This window comes from Dermochelys coriacea, chromosome 6 (genome assembly GCF_009764565.3).
Source record: "Dermochelys coriacea isolate rDerCor1 chromosome 6, rDerCor1.pri.v4, whole genome shotgun sequence".
Lineage (NCBI taxonomy): Eukaryota > Metazoa > Chordata > Testudines > Dermochelyidae > Dermochelys > Dermochelys coriacea.
The window spans coordinates 37,693,926-37,713,621 of record NC_050073.1 but is presented as its reverse complement, the minus strand read 5'-3'; the positions used below and the strand labels follow the sequence as shown (position 1 = coordinate 37,713,621).

Below are 19,696 nucleotides of genomic sequence, written 5' to 3'. Positions count from 1 at the left end.
GCAGACCCAGAGCTACAGAAATGCCAGCTACCAGTGGGACATACTGTGTGCACACATCCGGTCTCACCATAACAGTGTACTCTCAGAGCTCCTGCATAGCTCCTGTACCCTTGCCTTGGAATGACAGAGGTCTCTAACCCAAGATAATGCAGTGATAAAGCAAAATATCTCAATTCATCTTTAATTAACACAATCATATTAGAAGGAGCACATCACACAAGAACAACTGAAGCAGGGGTTGTGGAGGTGGGGTCTCCAAGTGCTTTAATTCAATTAGAAAGCAGTGAGTGACACTTGGACAGAAAAGGTTAATTGGGGTCACCAAAATGCAATAATTCCTTACCTAACCAGTCATTAAACTTCTTAACCTCGGAGGGCAGTCCCAGCTCGGTGAAATCGCCTGTGTGGAGAAGGATGTCCCCATAAGGCATCTGGATGCCATCTGTTCTGGAGTGTGTGTCTGAGACGCAGACAAATCGCGTGTGGCCCGTTGGTTTTGGAGTGTCATATGGGATAGGGTCGACCCTAAAGCAGATACATAACAGAGCCCATAACAGTTACATGGGTTACAACCCTCACATGCATTACTTTAAATACGAACATAAATCTATATACACAAAGTGCTTAGGAAGAAAACTGTGGAATAAATGTCAGAAATGTCCTGTTGTTTAAGACTCCATAATGCAGCAGCATGAACAATCCAAAAGGTAAACACTTTCCTGACAGGAAAACAAGACGGTCAAAAATTATATATGATATGGCAGGCCCAGCTCCAAGTCCTGATATTAATATCAATAAAGAAATCAGAGAACATGGATTCTAGAGATGTATAATCCAATCAGACCTTTTCCACCCAACCAATAGCTACTACCACATATCTTATTAAATGACCAAGTGCATGGGCCATTAAATAACATCCCTGCCAGCTGGGCCAGAATAGTCTCCTACTAGGCTTGATCCTGCAAGAGACTGAGCAACAGGATTTCAGTCAAGCTAAGCACTAAGCTACATGCTTAATGTTAAACACATGAATAGCTCCATTGACCTCAGTGGGACCAGCCACATGCATACAGATAAACACACCTTAAGTGCTTTGCTGATGCTCAGCATCTTGAAGGATGGAACTGAATAAAAGGAAAAAAAGTGAAAAGCCAGCATAAGAATAAAATTGATTTGATTTTAAAAAATGCCTTCAGTTTTAGTAATGTGATGTGTTATCTGTAAGAAAAATAAGACAATTCATAAGAAAACATAAAGTGCAGCAGTGTTCCTTTATTTTTTTTTTAAATAGGCATATAAACCTATTTATGTCCTGAGCTGTGTGGTGGCCTCCACACATAAGTCCAAATTCTTTGCTGGTGTAAATTGGCAGAGCATCATTGAAGTCTATGGGGTGCTGCCAGTTTATGCAGGCTGAGAATTTGGACCACACAATGAAAATGTCACAAGAAGAGCCGACAAACAACAGAACTGTGTAATATAAAACAAGATACATGGAGCAATATCCCAGAAGATCATATCCAGAAATTGTGTAACGGAACATTCTATTGAGTCCCATACTATATGGAGCCAAAGGATCTTGTACAAAACTCTGAAGATTTTTAGATCTTTATTCTCATTACTGCTTCCTAATCCAGACTCAGATGACGTGTGTGTGTAAAGTGTGGGTTTATGTGTTCATTAGCTGTCCCACCCCATCTACAGTGAAATCTAAGATCAGTGTAAACTAGGGAAAGTTGCAGCAGTGTAACTATGCTGCTATAAATCCTTATCTTTGATACTTAAATATTAACAATAACTGAGTGCACTTAGCCTCACAACAACCCTGTGAGTTAGGGAAGTGCTATTACCCTCTTTACAGGTAGGGAACTGATTCACAGTGATTAAGTGACTTTCCTACTGTCACACAGGAAGTCTTTGACAGATTAAGGTTTTGAACGTGTGTCTTTCAAGTCCTGGAGTATTACCCCAACCACTGGACAGACCATATCCTTCCTTTCCTAAGAGCGACAAACCATCTCAGTACAAAACAGGGCACTTACAAGTGTAACTTACCCTGATAACCTATTGGGGTAAACTTCAGTACTGCAAACCTAATTTTAAACTGGTGCAGCCTATCAACACTTGGGGTTTGCACTGGCGTAAATACGTTAGTTCAAAAGACGAACTGCTTGTATAGACAGGGCCTTAATGGAAGAATACTCTAGCTAGTATTTTTTTTTTTTTACTACCAAGAATCTATTTACTTTATCACATATACTACAAAACATTTCCTGAATAGTGCCCCCAAGTGTTACAAGGGTGGGTGTGCTAGGAATGGATAGATCACATTGCTACATACTAGTATCCTATGAAGCACAATCATAAATAACTAGGCCTAAACCACAGTTCACTTGTCAAAGAAATGAATCGAGTTTTTGTTGCATTTGTTCACTGACTTGTTAATTTGTAAAGTTCAGTCATTCATAAAGTACCTCCTAGGTACTGGTGCAAATCAGTGAGGTTCAATTGTATTTAGTTGAGTGTATTTGCCTGGCCTTTATTTTGCAAGTTGGGTGAGGTGGGAAGAAACTGTTTGGTATGTAACTTGCACAGGTTCCTGTATTTTTTTTTAGTACTTGAAAGATTTTTTCCCCAAAAAAATAAAATAATGAGCAGATTGTATGATTATATGGCCCATATAACTGGTTATCACTGTGGGTTTAATTGGAAACCCAAAAAGAAATCCTAACTCCAACACACAATTAATTGGTTTTTCGCCACAAGGGTTAGAAATTAATAAGGCTGTTACCACAGAGAAAATTCACTAATCCCCTGAGATCACACTGACAACGTGGGCAGAACTGTGATTATAAGCAATAGTGCTTTTTTATTTGGCATCTTCCTTCCTATTACTGAGGCTAAATTGAAAACTTTGAGATATATATTTCCAAGTAAATACATGGGTCTCTGCAGCTACGGTCTTATCAACATCTCTTCTTCTAGGAATGTTTCCCCCAGACAATACATTAAAATGAACGTCTGCTTTCATTGCTGTAGCATACTTTGTTCGGGTAGGTCTGCATTAGGGATGAATATCATCATCGGATCTTGTGGCACTCACTTTTGCTTGTAAACATTTTTCCCTGCTCCCTCCAGGTCATTCTCAAACACGCTGGTTGTTTCAAGATCTGCTCTGCTAAAGGTAATCCCATCAAAGCATATGATTGGAGACTGGTTTAGGATTATTTTCTATGCATGCAATAACTAACCTAAAGAACATAACAAAATCCAAATTCATTAACAGCTTTTCTTCTCTTTGTCAGTGCTATGATGTTGCTGCATAGCTTTTCCTCTGGATTCGAGCTTAATTTCCTCTGTCATTAAGCAATGCTAGTTTACTAAATATCTGAAACTAAACTATTGCAGGTTCTTATACCCAGCCCATCAGATCACCTGACAAGCTGAATATTTCAACAACCTTTTCCTCCAACAGAGGCCTAGGAAAGACAGTGTATTGCTAGCCCTAGCAATTTAATGTATTACTGAAAATGAAAATAAATACTGCAATCATTGCAACATCCCCTGTGTAATGATTTTTATATCAAATTTCATTTATTTTGCATTGTTTCCATATTTTCAGTTTGGGATATGTCACAAATATTTTAGTGACAATGCACAACTGCGCTGCAGAAATTATCAAGGGGGAAAGCTAGAGGTTTTGGCAGCTAGGTGAGAGACGATTGGAGCCTTTGGGACATGGGAAGGTATGAGACATTGAACAGTGGGATAAGTACATTAGCTGGATGTTTCTACGCAGTAGTGAAATAGTTAATGTTGACATGTAATCATCTCTCGATTTCAGACTAACATCTCACTGAGATGAATGGGGCAGTACAGATTTCTCACAGCTACTGTTTCAGGCTCTCTGCAGAATGAGGCAGATAGAACTGCATCACTTAACTTTGAAAACAGAACCAAATGTATCTTCACAACCAGGAAGGCTGCCTTTCCTCCCCCTCCCTCCTCTTTTGGTGTGTGGAAAAGCCAAACCCCAAATCCCCTCCCCACCAATTACAGAAGACTTCCAGAGATGCTGAAACTTCTGTCTGGCAGAACTTCCAGTTCCTCACTGGGAATATCCTGCATAGAAAATCATGCAGGTAGGTCAAACATTACACATATTATACCACACACACACAAATTTTATTTGTCCTCAGACATCTTTTAACACAAATTTTAGCAGCAATATTATTGTGTACAGTCAACTGTTCTTAAACCGCCTCTGTTGATTTTGCTACAGGAGATCAACTTTGGGGCCACCATAAAGGATCTTGAAATTTTACTCTTTTCCAGATCTGCTAGCTGTGGGAATGGATATTGGCCAGGCCTTTATTATATGTACTTTGTCACCTAACAATGTTTTTTTTCTAGATGAGTTTCTCCATTGGAGTATGTTTACATTTGCATTTTTAGTTGTGCTTTAATCACGTTAATTAGTGTATGTTAACGAATGCAATTATAAATTCTGGTGTAGACAGTACAAAACCATTTGTTACTAGTCAATCTTAACTGTAGTCTACAGCAACAAAAATTTGTGCCGAGCAATCAGCAACACACATTTGTCTACTGGTACAAACATTTGTGTAGTATCTATACTAGAATTTACAACAGTGTTAGTTAATATATGCTAATCATTTGTTAAAAGACAACTAAAAAATTCAAGTGTCTCCTTCGTTTGCAAAAGTAACGTCCACCCATGTTGTTTCTGTGGGTCATTTAAGGGAACAATAAGTTAAATATCATATATTAAAACACAGCTGTGTTATTAATATTACCTAAAAGTTTTAATCATTTACTTTTCACCATTCATACTTTTCACCACCAGAGGCGATGAATTGGGTTTGGTTTCATACTTTATCACCCTCTTACAGAGCCCCTATTACCCCTATTTCAAATTTTGTAAATTAAACACTCTGCAATAAAATCAGTATGCTCAGAATCTCCCCCCCCCGGGGGGGGGGGAGCAAAGTACAAATAGTTCCAGCAAATGCACTTAAAAGAAGTTTCGTTCTAAGTGCTGATACTTCTCCTCCTCGGCTATGGTTTTAAGAAAACATATTTGTACTTTAAATGGATATAAAAAAAGAATAGATTTCCCAGAACATCACCCCTTTCTCTCTGTGGGTATGAGATTGCACACACATGTGCACATATACGGCGTTTATGGAAAATTAAGGGAGGACATTGCTGTGAAAGTGCCTTCTTAAAATATTGACTACATATCATCAGGGTTTCCAACTCTTCTGATTTTATCATGAGTCTCGTGATATTTGTTAATTTTCTAAAAGCCCCAGCACTGGAGTCACATAATTATGTGAAAATTGCAGCTTGTTTCTAGCTCTCCTGGTGCAGAGAAATACATCAAAATATGACTTGAGTGTTCCCTAAAGGCTCAGAAATCAAAAAGCAAATAAAAAATACCAATGTTTTTAATATATTTTAAATTGCATAATTAAGCCAATTTTGTGATGTGGGGAGGCCTGATTTTGGAATGCTTTGCGTTGGCAATACTGCATTATGGTCAAATGCTGAGTAAATACCTCCTCTGGGTATTTCCTTATTTTGGAAGCAACACTTCAGCATCTGCCTTTAAAAACTGAATCCAAAATATTACAGCCATTTTTCAAATGAATGTAATTGTAAATTGACGTGTTACTAAGAACAGTGTGACGGGTGTACTGAAGGAAACACATCAGTAAATGGCACATATCCAATTTTTAGTTTTGGAGGGAAGGGTATGAACATTTTTTGGTGGTTGTGAATACTGAGGGAAAAACAGCTTAAATGACATAGATTCCAATCCCCCAGTTACCAAATCTGTGGACAGGTAGAAAAGGTTAGCAACATGTACAGCTAGTTCTTATTAAAAAGGAGTTTGATCCAATGGTATGCTCCGAAAACCTTACGTTAATCATACAGGACACCTGCTTCCAAAATTATCTGAATAATACTGCTGAGTAAGACTTTGGGGTCCAGAATTCATTCTGCTGACCTCAGTGATTTTGTCATTTCACCAAGTTAAATAAGAATTTCCTAAGAAACCTTCTGCAGAGATTTTTTTTAAAAAATTATCTTAATATAATAAAAAAATTGGACAATGGATTAACTTTTCAATATTTATAATTGTTGCTCCCAACTTTGCAATGGGAACTACAAGCACTTTGGTAAATGGACAGGCAAGTTGACTGGTAACTTCTCTAAACATATCCATTACTGAAAGGAAGACTAGTTAGTAAGCAACTTCTTACAGCATTAACTTTCAGTGTATCACAACCGATAGATATCCTGACATCTCCAGCAAGAGAATATACTAAGGGCTGACAGTGAAAATATACATATACTATTTTTCTCACCCCATATAAATAGTCATTTATATCACCTGACGTCTTCATCCCACAACACCCCTGTCAAGGTTCCTTCCCCACTCTGAACTCTAGGGTATAGATGTGGGGACCTGCATGAAAAACCCCCTAAGCTAATTTTTACCAGCTTAGGTTAAAACTTTCCCAAGGTACAAACTATCGTTCCTTTTGTCCCTGGACTTTATTGCTGCCACCACCAAGCGTCTAATAAATATAACAGGGAAAAAGTACACTTGGAAACGTCTTTCCTCCCCAAAATCCCCCCAAGCTCTACACCCCCTTTCCTGGGGAAGGCTTGATAAAAATCCTCACTAATTTGCATAGGTGAACACAGACCCAAACCCTTGGATCTTAAGAACAATGAAAAAGCAATCAGGTTCTTCAAAGAAGAATTTTAATTAAAGAAAAGTAAAAGAATCACCTCTGTAAAATCAGGATGGTAAATACCTTACAGGGTAATCAAATTTAAAACATAGAGAATCCCTCTAGGCTAAACCTTAAGTTACAAAAGACACAAAAACAGGAATATACATTCCATTCAGTACAACTTATTTTATCAGCCATTGAAACAAAACAGAATCTAACGCATATCTAACTAGATTGCTTATTAGCCCTTTACAGGAGTTCTGACCTGCATTCCTGCTCTGGTCCCGGCAAAAGCAACAACACAGACAGAGAGAACCGTTTGTTTCCCCCCCCCCGCCTCCAGCTTTGAAAGTATCTTGTCTCCTCATTGGTCATTTTGGTCAGGTGCCAGCGAGGTTATCTTTAGCGTCTTAACCCTTTAGAGGTGAAAGGGTTTTTCCTCTGGCCAGGAGGAATTTAAAGGTGGTTAGCCTTCCCTTTACATTTATGACGCGCCCCCCAAATCACAGATAGGGTGAAACGCTATTTAAGAAACGTGATTTCTTCCTGGAGCTCCAGAGAAAACAGAGTTAATAAGTCACATGCACCTCTAAATATACTACCAAGTATATAAAGACTAACAATATTTTCCACATCTCAAGGACGATTTTAACCAGTTGATTCTGGGAAACTTTCATGGGAGAATGCATCAGCCACTTTATTAGAAGCTTCTGAGATGTGTTGTATGTCGAAATCAAAATCTTGGAGAGCTAAACTCCACCAAATAAGTTTTTTGTTATTTCCCGTGGCGGTATGAAGCCATTGTAGTGCAGCATGGTCGGTTTGAAGGTGGAAACGCCATCCCCAAACGCATGGGCGTAGCTTTTCCAGAGTGTAGACAATGGCGTAACATTCTTTTTCACTGACTGACCAGTTGCTTTCCCTCTCAGACAGCCTTTTGCTGAGAAACAGTACAGGATGGAATTCTTGATCTGGTCCTTCCTGCATTAAAACTGCTCCCACACCACGCTCAGATACATCTGTAGTTTGTAGGAACCGTTTGTCAAAGTCTGGGGCCCTTAGCACAGGGTCAGACATGAGTGTTGCTTTAAGCTGGTTAAAGGCCTTCTGACACTTTTCGGTCCACTGAACAACATTGGGCTGTTTCTTTTTGGTTAGGTCTGTCACTGGGGCAGCGATTTGGCTGTATTGCGGTACAAATCGTCTGTAATATCCGGCCAAGCCTAAGAAGGATTGGACCTATTTCTTTGACTTTGGGACAGGCCACTTTTGGATGGCGTCCACTTTGGCCTGTAGGGGGTTGATAGTTCCTTGACCCACCTGGTCTCCAAAGTAAGTCACTCTGTTTAGGCCTATTTAACAGTTAGTCCGGCCTCCCGTATGCACTCAAAGACTTTTTGTAGATGTTCCAGGTGTTCTGCCCAGGAATCCAAAAATATGGCCACATTGTCAAGGTAGGCGACTGCATATTCTCCTAATCCCGCTAGGAGACCATCTACAAGTCTTTGGAAGGTGGCGGGTGCATTCCGCAGCCCGAAAGGGAGTACATTAAATTCATACAGCCTGACATGGTTGGTGAAGGCTGACCTTTCCTTGGCGGATTCATCTAGCGGTACCTGCCAGTACCCCTTGGTTAAGTCCAAGGTAGAGATGAACTGGGCCCATCCCAGTTTCTCTAATAGTTCATCTGTGTGTGGCACTGGATAGTTGTCTGGGCGAGTTACAGCATTTAGCTAATGGTAGTTCACAAAAAAACTTATCTCCTCCATCTGATTTGGGAACTAGAACCACTGGAGATGCCCATGCACTGCCAGAGGAGCGGATTATCCCCATCTGTAGCATATCCTGGATCTCCCATTCTATAGCAGTTTTAGCTTGAGGAGACACCCAGTAAGGTTGGGCTTTAATTGGGTGAGCATTACCTATGTCAATGGAGTGATATGCCCGTTCAGTCAGTCCTGGGGTGGCTGAGAACGTCGGCGCATAGCTAGTGCATAGCTCCTTGATCTGCTGTCGCTGCATACGCCCAAGGGTCAGGGAGAGGTTCACCTCTTCCACGCCACCAACACTTTTCCCTTTATAGTAGACACCTTCAGGCCACTCAGCGTCATCTCCTCCCTGGGCTGTAAACTCACAAACTTTAATTCTCTGGAATAAAAGGGCTTTAGAGAATTAATATGTACACCTTAGGCTTTCAGTTGGAGGTGGGGAATGCTATGAGATAATTAACAGCTCCCAGGCGCTCCTGGACCATGAATGGCCCTTCCCATGACACTTCCATTTTATGCGCCTGGAGCGCCTTTAAGACCATGATCAGGTCACCTACTTTAAAGGAACGCTCTCTGGCATGTTTATCATACCAGGCTTTTTGCTTTTTCTGAGAATATTTTAGGTTCTTTAGCAAGGGCTAAAGAGGTTCGGAGGGTATTTTGTAGGTTGGTTACAAAGTCCAGAATGTTAGGTCCTGGGGAAGGTGTAAATCCCTCCCATTGCTGCTTCACCAACTGTAATGGCCCCTTAACCTCGCAGCCATATACAAGTTCAAATGGTGAAAACCCTAAACTGGGATGTGGTACAGCTCTGTAGGCAAAAAGCAACTGCTGCAACACTAGGTCCCAATCATTGCAGTGCTCATTTATGAATTTACGTATCATTGCCCCAAAGTCCCATTAAATTTTTGCACCAGGCCATTTGTTTGATGATGGTAAGGGGTGGCAACCAAGTGATTCACCCCATGAGCTTCCCAAAGGCTTTCCATAGTTCCTGCTAGGACCTTAGTTCCTGCATCTGTGAGGATGTCGGAGGGCCAACCTACCCTGGCAAAAATGTCTGCTAGTGCCTGGCACACACTTTTGGCCCTGGTGTTGCTTAGAGCTACTGCTTCCAGCCATCAGGTGGCAAAATCCATGAAAGTCAGTATGTACTGCTTTCCTCTGGGTGTCTTTTTCAGAAAAGGACCCAGAATATCCACAGCTACTCACTGAAATGGAACTTCAATGATGGGGAGTGGCTGGAGAGGGGCTTTGACCTGGTCTTGAGGTTTTCCCACTCTTTGGCACCTCACAAGACCGGACATAGGTAGAAACATCCTTGCCCAGTCCCTCCCAGTGGAATGACTTCCCCAAATGGTCTTTGGTCCTGTTCACCCCAGCATGGCCACTAGGATGATCGTGGGCAAAGCTCAAGAGCTTGACCCGGTACTTAGTTGGAACTACCAACTGTCTCTGAGGATGCCAGTCTTCCGGGTGTCCACCAGAGTTTCCTTGTACAAAATTCCTCTTTCTACAACAAACCTGGATCGATTAGAAGAGCTGAGAGGCGGTGGGTTGCTCCGTGCCGCCGTCCAAGCTCTCTGGAGGCATTCATCTGCTTCCTGTTGGGTCTGGAACTGTTCCCTTGATGCTGGAGACATCAGTTCCTCATTCGATTGTGGACCTATGCTTGGTCCCTCTGGAAGCGATGTAGGGGATGGGGCTGTTTCCATTGACTGTGAACCGCTCTCCGCTGGTGCACGATGTTGGGGTTCAGGCTCCGGCTGAGCCTCTTCTGTAGGGTTATCGGCTGCTGCCCGTTCCGGTTCTGGGACTGGCTCTGTCTGGGTCTCTGGGACTGGATCTACTACTGCTGTTGCAGACTTTGGCATGGGGTCTGGGTCCATCACCTCTGACCAGGTCCTGATAGAAGTTTCCGGAACAGAGCTAGGCGTGACGGCTTGCTTAGCCTGTCTGCGGGTGACCAGTCCCACCCTCTTGGCTAGCTTCACATGATTGGCCAAGTCTTCCCCCCAACAGCATGGGGATGGGATAATCATCATAGACTGCAAAAGTCCTCGTTCCTGACCAGCCCTTGTACTGGACAGGCAACTTGGCTGTAGGCAAATTGAAAGAGTTGGACTTGAAGGGTTGAATTGTCACTTGGATCTCTGGGTCGATTAAATTGGGGTCCACCAAGGAAGCATGGATAGCCGACACTTGCGCTCCGGTGTCCTTCCACACGGTGACCTTCTTCCTGCCCACACTCACAGTTTCCCTCCACTCCAAGGATATCTGGGAGGTACCCGGGCCTTAGGACCTCTGGTGTGATTCTGGTGCAATGAACTGTAATCTGTTGGGGTTCTTGGGGCAGTTGGCCTTCACGTGCCCCGGCTCGTTACATTTAAAACATTGTCCAGCTGACAAGTCACTGGGGCAAGGTGGATTGCTAAAATACATTGTGGTAGGACAATAAGGTGTCTGGAGTATTTCTTGGTGTGTAGTTGGGGCCTTGAGCTGCCCCCGGTAGTAGGGTGTGGTCTGAGAGTGTCCCTTCCGGTATCCACTCCAACTGGGACCAGGGGTGTTCCTTTCTCCTCCCGTTTTGTTCCGGCTTGCCCCGCCTCTTTGGCAGTCTGGGACTGCTCGTATCGATCAGCATAAGAAGCAAGACTTTCTGCTGAGTCCATTTCCTTATCCCATAAACACTGTTTTATTTCCTCCTTGGACATATTCAGGAATTGCTCCTGAGCTATCAAATCACACATTCCGTTAAAGCTAGTGACACCCCTCCCTTGGACCCATTTATCTAACAGATCCTTCATCTGGTTTAGATAAGCCACATTACTTAGTGCAGGCCCTCTCTTAAGGGTTCAAAATTTTACTCTGTATGTTTCAGATGTAATTTGAAATTGCTTTAAAAGCAAATCCTTGAACTTTTTATAGTCAGAAGCCTCATCAATAGGCATCTTATCGAATATGTCCAGAGCTCTTCCAGTCAAATTTGCGACCAATGTGGTCATCTTGTGAGCTTCAGGAGTTTTATGGAGAGTGCATAGTCTCTCAAAGATGAGAAAATATTCAGCAATATCCCTGGATTTACCATTCTGTGGACATAGTCGCTCCCATTTGTGGATTGTTGGGGAAGGATTGTTAGGGTTATCCAGTAGATTCCGCTCAGCCCTTACCTTCTCCATCTCCAGTGCATGCTTCCTCTCTTTTTCCTTCTCCTTCAGTTCTTTTTCCCTTGCCTCCATAGCTCTCCTGTGGGCAGCCTCTAGGGCTGCCTCTTTCACTGCCTCCATTTCTTTGTCCTTTGCCTCCATAGCTCTCCTGTGGACAGCCTCTAGGGCTTTTTCTGCCTCTTTTGCTGCCTCCTGTCTGGTTAACTCCAATTCATGTTGTGCCTTGGTTTCTGTCATGTTAGCCTCTCTGTTTTTAAACTAACTTTACACCCGAGAGTTAGAAAGAAAACAACAAAACAAAAACGAACAAACAAACAAAAAACTTGGCTTGTCAAAAGAAACAGGTTGTGCTGTAACCAGATACCTAGGTTCTCTCATACTGATTGTCAGCCTACAGAAAAATCTTTTTAAAAAAACAAACAAACTAACACCTTCAGGCAAATAGACAGAAAACCCCTCTAGTTGCTCTTAAATTAAAAAAACAACAACAACAACTTCAGGTCTGTGAAGACTTGTGAATTTCTCTGCAGGAGGTTAACTACCCTGCCTTTAGATAGAGAAAACTCCAGCTCACAAAAGACAATTCCCTTTTGTCTCTGCTCTGGCCCCCAATCAGAGACAAAAAAAAACCTCTAACTGCTTTCAGCTTAAAACCTGCTTTCCAGCAGCCCAAAGGAAAAAAAAATTCCTTTTAAAATCTGTGCTTCTGGTTCAAAAAAATCTCAAAATGATTTCAAATTAATCCCACCGCTCTGCCATGTCAAGGTTCCTTCCCCACTCTGAACTCTAGGGTACAGATGTGGGGACCTGCATGAAAATCCCCCTAAGCTAATTTTTACCAGCTTAGGTTAAAACTTCCCCAAGGTACAAACTATCTTTCCTTTTGTCCTGGACTTTATTGCTGCCACCACCAAGCGTCTAATAAATATAACAGGGAAAAAGTACACTTGGAAACATCTTTCCTCCCCAAAATCCCCCCAAGCTCTACACCCCCTTTCCTGGGGAAGGCTTGATAAAAATCCTCACCAATTTGCATAGGTGAACACAGACCCAAACCCTTGGATCTTAAGAACAATGAAAAAGCAATCAGGTTCTTCAAAGAAGAATTTTAATTAAAGAAAAGTAAAAGAATCACCTCTGTAAAATCAGGATGGTAAATACCTTACAGGGTAATCAAATTCAAAACATAGAGAATCCCTCTAGGCTAAACCTTAAGTTACAAAAGACACAAAAACAGGAATATACATTCCATTCAGCACAATTTATTTTATTAGCCATTGAAACAAAACAGAATCTAACGCATATCTAACTAGATTGCTTATTAGCCCTTTACAGGAGTTCTGACCTGCATTCCTGCTCTAGTCCTGGCAAAAGCAACAACACAGACAGAGAGAACCCTTTGTTTCCCCCCCACCTCCAGCTTTGAAAATATCTTGTCTCCTCATTGGTCATTTTGGTCAGGTGCCAGCGAGGTTATCTTTAGCTTCTTAACCCTTTAGAGGTGAAAGGGTTTTTCCTGCTTCTCCACGTGGGCACCAATGATACTGCCAAGAATGACCTTGAGCGGATCACTGCGGACTATGTGGCTCTGGGAAGAAGGATAAAGGAGTTGGAGGCGCAAGTGGTGTTCTCGTCCATCCTCCCCGTGGAAGGAAAAGGCCTGGGTAGGGACCGTCGAATCGTGGAGGTCAACGAATGGCTACGCAGGTGGTGTCGGAGAGAAGGCTTTGGATTCTTTGACCATGGGATGGTGTTCCATGAAGGAGGAGTGCTGGGCAGAGACGGGCTCCATCTTACGAAGAGAGGGAAGAACATCTTTGCCAGCAGGCTGGCTAACCTAGTGAGGAGGGCTTTAAACTAGGTTCACCGGGGGAAGGAGACCAAAGCCCTGAGGTAAGTGGGAAAGCGGGATACCGGGAGGAAGCACAGGCAGGAAGGTCTGTGAGGGGAGGGCTCCTGCCTCATACTGGGAATGAGGGGCGATCAACAGGTTATCTCAAGTGCTTATATACAAATGCACAAAGCCTTGGAAACAAGCAGGGAGAACCGGAGGTCCTGGTGATGTCAAGGAATTATGACGTGATTGGAATAACAGAGACTTGGTGGGATAACTCACATGACTGGAGTACAGTCATGGATGGTTATAAACTGTTCAGGAAGGACAGGCAGGGCAGAAAAGGTGGGGGAGTAGCACTGTATGTAAGGGAGCAGTATGACTGCTCAGAGCTCCGGTACGAAACTGTGGAAAAACCTGAGTGTCTCTGGATTAAGTTTAGAAGTGTGTGCAACAAGAGTGATGTCATGGTGGGAGTCTGCTATAGACCACCGGACCAGGGGGATGAGGTGGATGAGGCTTTCTTCCGGCAACTCACGGAAGCTACTAGATCGCATGCCCTGATTCTCATGGGTGACTTTAATTTTCCTGATATCTGCTGGGAGAGCAATACAGCGGTGCATAGACAATCCAGGAAGTTTTTGGAAAGCGTAGGGGACAATTTCCTGGTGCAAGTGCTAGGGGAGCCAACTAGGGGAGCGCTTTCCTTGACCTGCTGCTCACAAACCGGGTAGAATTAGTGGGGGAAGCAAAAGTGGATGGGAATCTGGGAGGCAGTGACCATGAGTTGGTTGAGTTCAGGATCCTGACGCAGGGAAGAAAGGTAAGCAGCAGGATACGGACCCTGGACTTCAGGAAAGCAGACTTTGACTCCCTCAGGGAACAGATGGCCAGGATCCCCTGGGGGACTAACATGAAAGGGAAGGTAGTCCAGGAGAGCTGGCTGTATTTCAAGGAATCCCTGTTGAGGTTACAGGGACAAACCATCCCGATGAGTCGAAAGAATAGTAAATATGGCAGGCGACCAGCTTGGCTTAATGGTGAAATCCTAGCGGATCTTAAACATAAAAAAGAAGCTTACAAGAAGTGGAAGCTTGGACATATGACCAGGGAAGAGTATAAAAATATTGCTCGGGCATGTAGGAAAGATATCAGGAGGGCCAAATCGCACCTGGAGCTGCAGCTAGCAAGAGATGTCAAGAGTAACAAGAAGGGTTTCTTCAGGTATGTTGGCAACAAGAAGAAAGCCAAGGAAAGTGTGGGCCCCTTACTGAATGAGGGAGGCAAGCTAGTGACAGAGGATGTGGAAAAAGCTAATGTACTCAATGCTTTTTTTGCCTCTGTTTTCACTAACAAGGTCAGCTCCCAGACTGCTGTGCTGGGCAACACAAAATGGGGAAGAGATGGCCAGCCCTCTGTAGAGATAGAGGTGGTTAGGGACTATTTAGAAAAGCTGGACGTGCACAAGTCCATGGGGCCGGACGAATTGCATCCGAGAGTGCTGAAGGAATTGGCGGCTGTGATTGCAGAGCCCTTGGCCATTATCTTTGAAAACTCGTGGCGAACGGGGGAAGTCCCGGATGACTGGAAAAAGGCTAATGTAGTGCCCATCTTTAAAAAAGGGAAGAAGGAGGATCCTGGGAACTACAGGCCGGTCAGCCTCACCTCAGTCCCTGGAAAAATCATGGAGCAGGTCCTCAAAGAATCAATCCTGAAGCACTTAGAGGAGAGGAAAGTGATCAGGAACAGTCAGCATGGATTCACCAAGGGAAGGTCATGCCTGACTAATCTAATCGCCTTTTATGATGAGATTACTGGTTCTGTGGATGAAGGGAAAGCAGTGGATGTATTGTTTCTTGACTTTAGCAAAGCTTTTGACACGGTCTCCCACAGCATTCTTGTCAGCAAGTTAAGGAAGTATGGGCTGGATGAATGCACTATAAGGTGGGTAGAAAGCTGGCTAGATTGTCGGGCTCAACGGGTAGTGATCAATGGCTCCATGTCTAGTTGGCAGCCGGTGTCAAGTGGAGTGCCCCAGGGGTCGGTCCTGGGGCCCGTTTTGTTCAATATCTTCATAAATGATCTGGAGGATGGTGTGGATTGCACTCTCAGCAAATTTGCGGATGATACTAAACTGGGAGGAGTGGTAGATACGCTGGAGGGGAGGGATAGGATACAGAAGGACCTAGACAAATTGGAGGATTGGGCCAAAAGAAATCTAATGAGGTTCAATAAGGATAAATGCAGGGTCCTGCACTTAGGATGGAAGAATCCAATGCACCGCTACAGACTAGGGACCGAATGGCTCGGCAGCAGTTCTGCGGAAAAGGACCTAGGGGTGACAGTGGACGAGAAGCTGGATATGAGTCAGCAGTGTGCCCTTGTTGCCAAGAAGGCCAATGGCATTTTGGGTTGTATAAGTAGGGGCATAGCGAGCAGATCGAGGGACGTGATCGTTCCCCTCTATTCGACACTGGTGAGGCCTCATCTGGAGTACTGTGTCCAGTTTTGGGCCCCACACTACAGGAAGGATGTGGATAAATTGGAAAGAGTACAACGAAGGGCAACGAAAATGATTAGGGGTCTAGAGCACATGACTTATGAGGAGAGGCTGAGGGAGCTGGGATTGTTTAGTCTGCAGAAGAGAAGAATGAGGGGGGATTTGATAGCTGCTTTCAACTACCTGAAAGGGGGTTTCAAAGAGGATGGCTCTAGACTGTTCTCAATGGTAGCAGATGACAGAACGAGGAGTAATGGTCTCAAGTTGCAATGGGGGAGGTTTAGATTGGATATTAGGAAAAACTTTTTCACTAAGAGGGTGGTGAAACACTGGAATGCGTTACCTAGGGAGGTGGTAGAATCTCCTTCCTTAGAGGTTTTTAAGGTCAGGCTTGACAAAGCCCTAGCTGGGATGATTTAACTGGGACTTGGTCCTGCTTTGAGCAGGGGGTTGGACTAGATGACCTTCTGGGGTCCCTTCCAACCCTGATATTCTATGATTCTATGATTCTACGATTCCACTGGCCAGGAGGGATTTAAAGGTGGTTAGCCTTCCCTTTATATTTATGACAAACCCAAATATCACACACTGGCACCTCTGACCATGACCAGACTCTCTGGCAGTCCTCCTCTGTCCTTGTTCCCAGACAGCCACACCAGCCCTTCTTACTGTAACCCTGCTCTTCCCAGCAACTACCCCCACAGCCTGTCTGCTGGGAGATAATCTTTAGCAGGAGAGTATCCCTTACTCTTCCTGGCTCTCTCATGATTCTTTTGGGTCCAGCTCTCTGGTCCTGGAGATCTTTGCAGGTAAGCTCCTCTCCTACTCCCCTACCTTCAGCCTTCTCTGGGCCTCGGCTCTCTCTCTGCCACACCTGACTTCCACTCTTTCCAGCCCTGGCTCTCTGGTTTGAGGACGCCAGTGGCAAACCCCTTTTGCTGTTCTCCTGCCTTCAGTTTTCTCCCAGGTACCAAATATACAGTCTTTGGTAGCTCTCATCTGCCAGTCAGGCAGCTCTGATTCATGAGGTCTCTCCAACTGACTGGGTCCTCTCCCTGTCTCTGATTCTTCCTGGTCCCTTATAGACCTAGGTGCTGCCACACCCTCTTAATTGGCCAAACAGGAATACCTGTTCTGGCACAGGGGCACTGGACCTACTTCCTTCACAAGGGCCAACCTGCACTGTGACATAGCAAAAGCACATTTGCTGGTATAAACGGTGTCTCCACTAGGAGGGTTTGTCAGTATAGCTATACCAGAAAGCCCTTTCTAGGGTAGACACGTCCTTAGTCCCCTGCTATAACCAGTAGGAACACTGCCTCCCTAAATCTATTTTGGTCAGATGTCCTGGAATCCTAAATTCACATCTTTGCAGATCATTCAGATGCCTATTTAAGGGCACTGAAAGTTGAGACAGCCATGTTTTTAACCCTTTAGAAGGAGGATGCCAAATTCATCCCTGGTGTAGCTCTAATTATTTCAGCTGAATGCCTGAGAGTTATACAAGGGATGAATATACTCCCAGAGTAGTTAATACTCCAGCCCAAGCAGAAATGTCTACCCTGCTATTTTTAGACCTGTGGTGAGAGCCCAGGTCAGTTGTTCTGGGCTCTGAGACTCACTGACATGGGTTTGTTTGTTTGTTTTTGCAGTGTAGACATACCCAGTGACTGCTAATTATGTGAATGCATGCTGCTATGCTTTATGACTGAGACTACTTTCATGGGAGATTGAGCTGGAGCCACAAAACCTGTTCAAAGAAAGGGCAAACTTATCCTAGGCAAACCCAGTGATTTCCATTTGTATTAAGGGACATATATTCCCATCAACATGCATGCAGAATTCCAACTGATGCTAGCAGAAGGATCCATGAGCAGACAGAGCAGAGGAGAGTAAACAAAATTTCCTAGTATTGTACTCATACAGCATGTGATATTACTTTAAGGAACTAAATGGGCTTAAACTGTCCATTATCAACAGATTCAATCTGTCTGACTCGGAACCAGTACACAATGCATTAGGAAGCTACGTGTTCAAAACACAACTTATCTTCTTGGTCAGATTTGGTGGTGTAGGATGTGGCATCTAGTGGAACCCTATCTTGACTGGGATACAAGGTTTCTCCTAACCCTACATTCTGATCTGGGATTTTCAAGTAAAAAAAGTGTTTCAGATCCGACCCTGGGCACCGGAAATCTCGCTATGCTTCTGACAAATAAAATATGTTTAAAGTAATGAAGCACTTTTAAAAAACTTGCATCTTCTAAAATTTTGCCACTCTGTTTCATATTTCACATATACTTCAGCCACAGTCATATGGTTTCTGACCCACTCTTCTGAGTGAACAAGAAGTTTTCTGCAGAGAGAGAGAGAGAGAGAGATGTTTAATATACCGTTCTATATAGAGCAACCCAGCTCCTTTTTCACAGATGTGTCCTCTTCTCTTAATATCACGTCTGTTCACCCACACATACTGATTTCTACTAATTTCCATGCTACACTAAAATAAAGCTTTCTATTCAGTGTCCTGATCACCAAACAAGCTGAAATCACTAAAGTTGTTGGCTGACACCATAAAAACTTTTACATGCTCTGCAATAACACAACTGGCCTAACCTTACCTACACTAATTCTATACTACTACTAATTCTATTGGGTCTGTTTCTAATGCCATTTACACCAGCATAACCTTGGAATAACTTCACGATAGCCAATGCAGTTATTCTAGATTTAGACCGGTGTGAGATCAGAATCGGACTCATAATTTCAGTAAAAATATGTATATTGTTCTATATAACATATTTTAAAGTAGGAAGAAAAGGTTAGAGCCAAATTCTGCTCGTTTGTGCCACCCTACAATGACCTCAATAGGGCCACATAAATGCAGTTGTAGAATTTGGCTTTAAGTTTTAACAGGCCTAATTTCGATGCTGCCCTTACCTTTTTAGAGGTCTATTGTAGTGGCCCTCTTAAGGCTCATACCTGGTCTTAGATGTACAAGATTACCACTGAAGCAAATCCTAGGACAGAATTAGTTCCCAAGTACAATAAAATATAATGGCTCGATGACTGGATTTGAGGGGTGTTCTAATGTCCTCTGGATATGCAGAGCAGAATCCTAAAACTAGATTTCCTCACATTTTAAAAAACATCTCCATATTTCTAAAAGATCATGTCAAAAACAGGGAAAGCTATCAATTAAAAAGTGGTTATCAGATATGATCAGATGCATCTCTCTTTCTATGGAACTTAAATAGATTATGGCAAAAAAAACCTACAAGACAATTGCTGTGCAACCTACACACCCCTCAAGAAAGTTACTCATCTTGTGCAGAAGAACGATGGTTCTTCAAGAGCTATTGATACTCCATTGTAGGTACATGTGCATCCCTGTGCTTCTCATCCGAGATCTTTGGTAGCAGTGTCTGTTCGGCCTGCACATGCACTCTCCTGTCCTAGTGCTCTGCCTTGAGGCTAATTACTGCTATGTGGGCAAACCATCCTGAGTTCCTTCTCTACTGCAGAGTCCATATCAAGAACTCAGAAGTAGAAGGGAGGAGGGCAGCTTGTGGAGCACCCATAGAAAAACACTTCTTGAAGAACCATCGTTACTGGACAAGGTGAGTAACTTCCTCTTCTTCCTCAAGTAGAATCCC

The 19,696-nt window shown here is 43.3% G+C and overlaps 1 protein-coding gene across 2 annotated transcripts in view; it reads right to left on the bottom strand.

The window, feature by feature from the left end:
• The window catches only part of MPPED2 (metallophosphoesterase domain containing 2), a 130,289-nt gene that overhangs the window by 75,120 nt on the left and 35,473 nt on the right, over window positions 1–19,696 (bottom strand). For both annotated transcript variants that reach the window (XM_038407706.2, XM_038407707.2), the window contains exon 3: window positions 344–525. In XM_038407706.2, coding sequence (XP_038263634.1) covers window positions 344–525 — 182 coding nt within the window. The remainder of the gene's footprint in view (window positions 1–343; window positions 526–19,696) is intronic.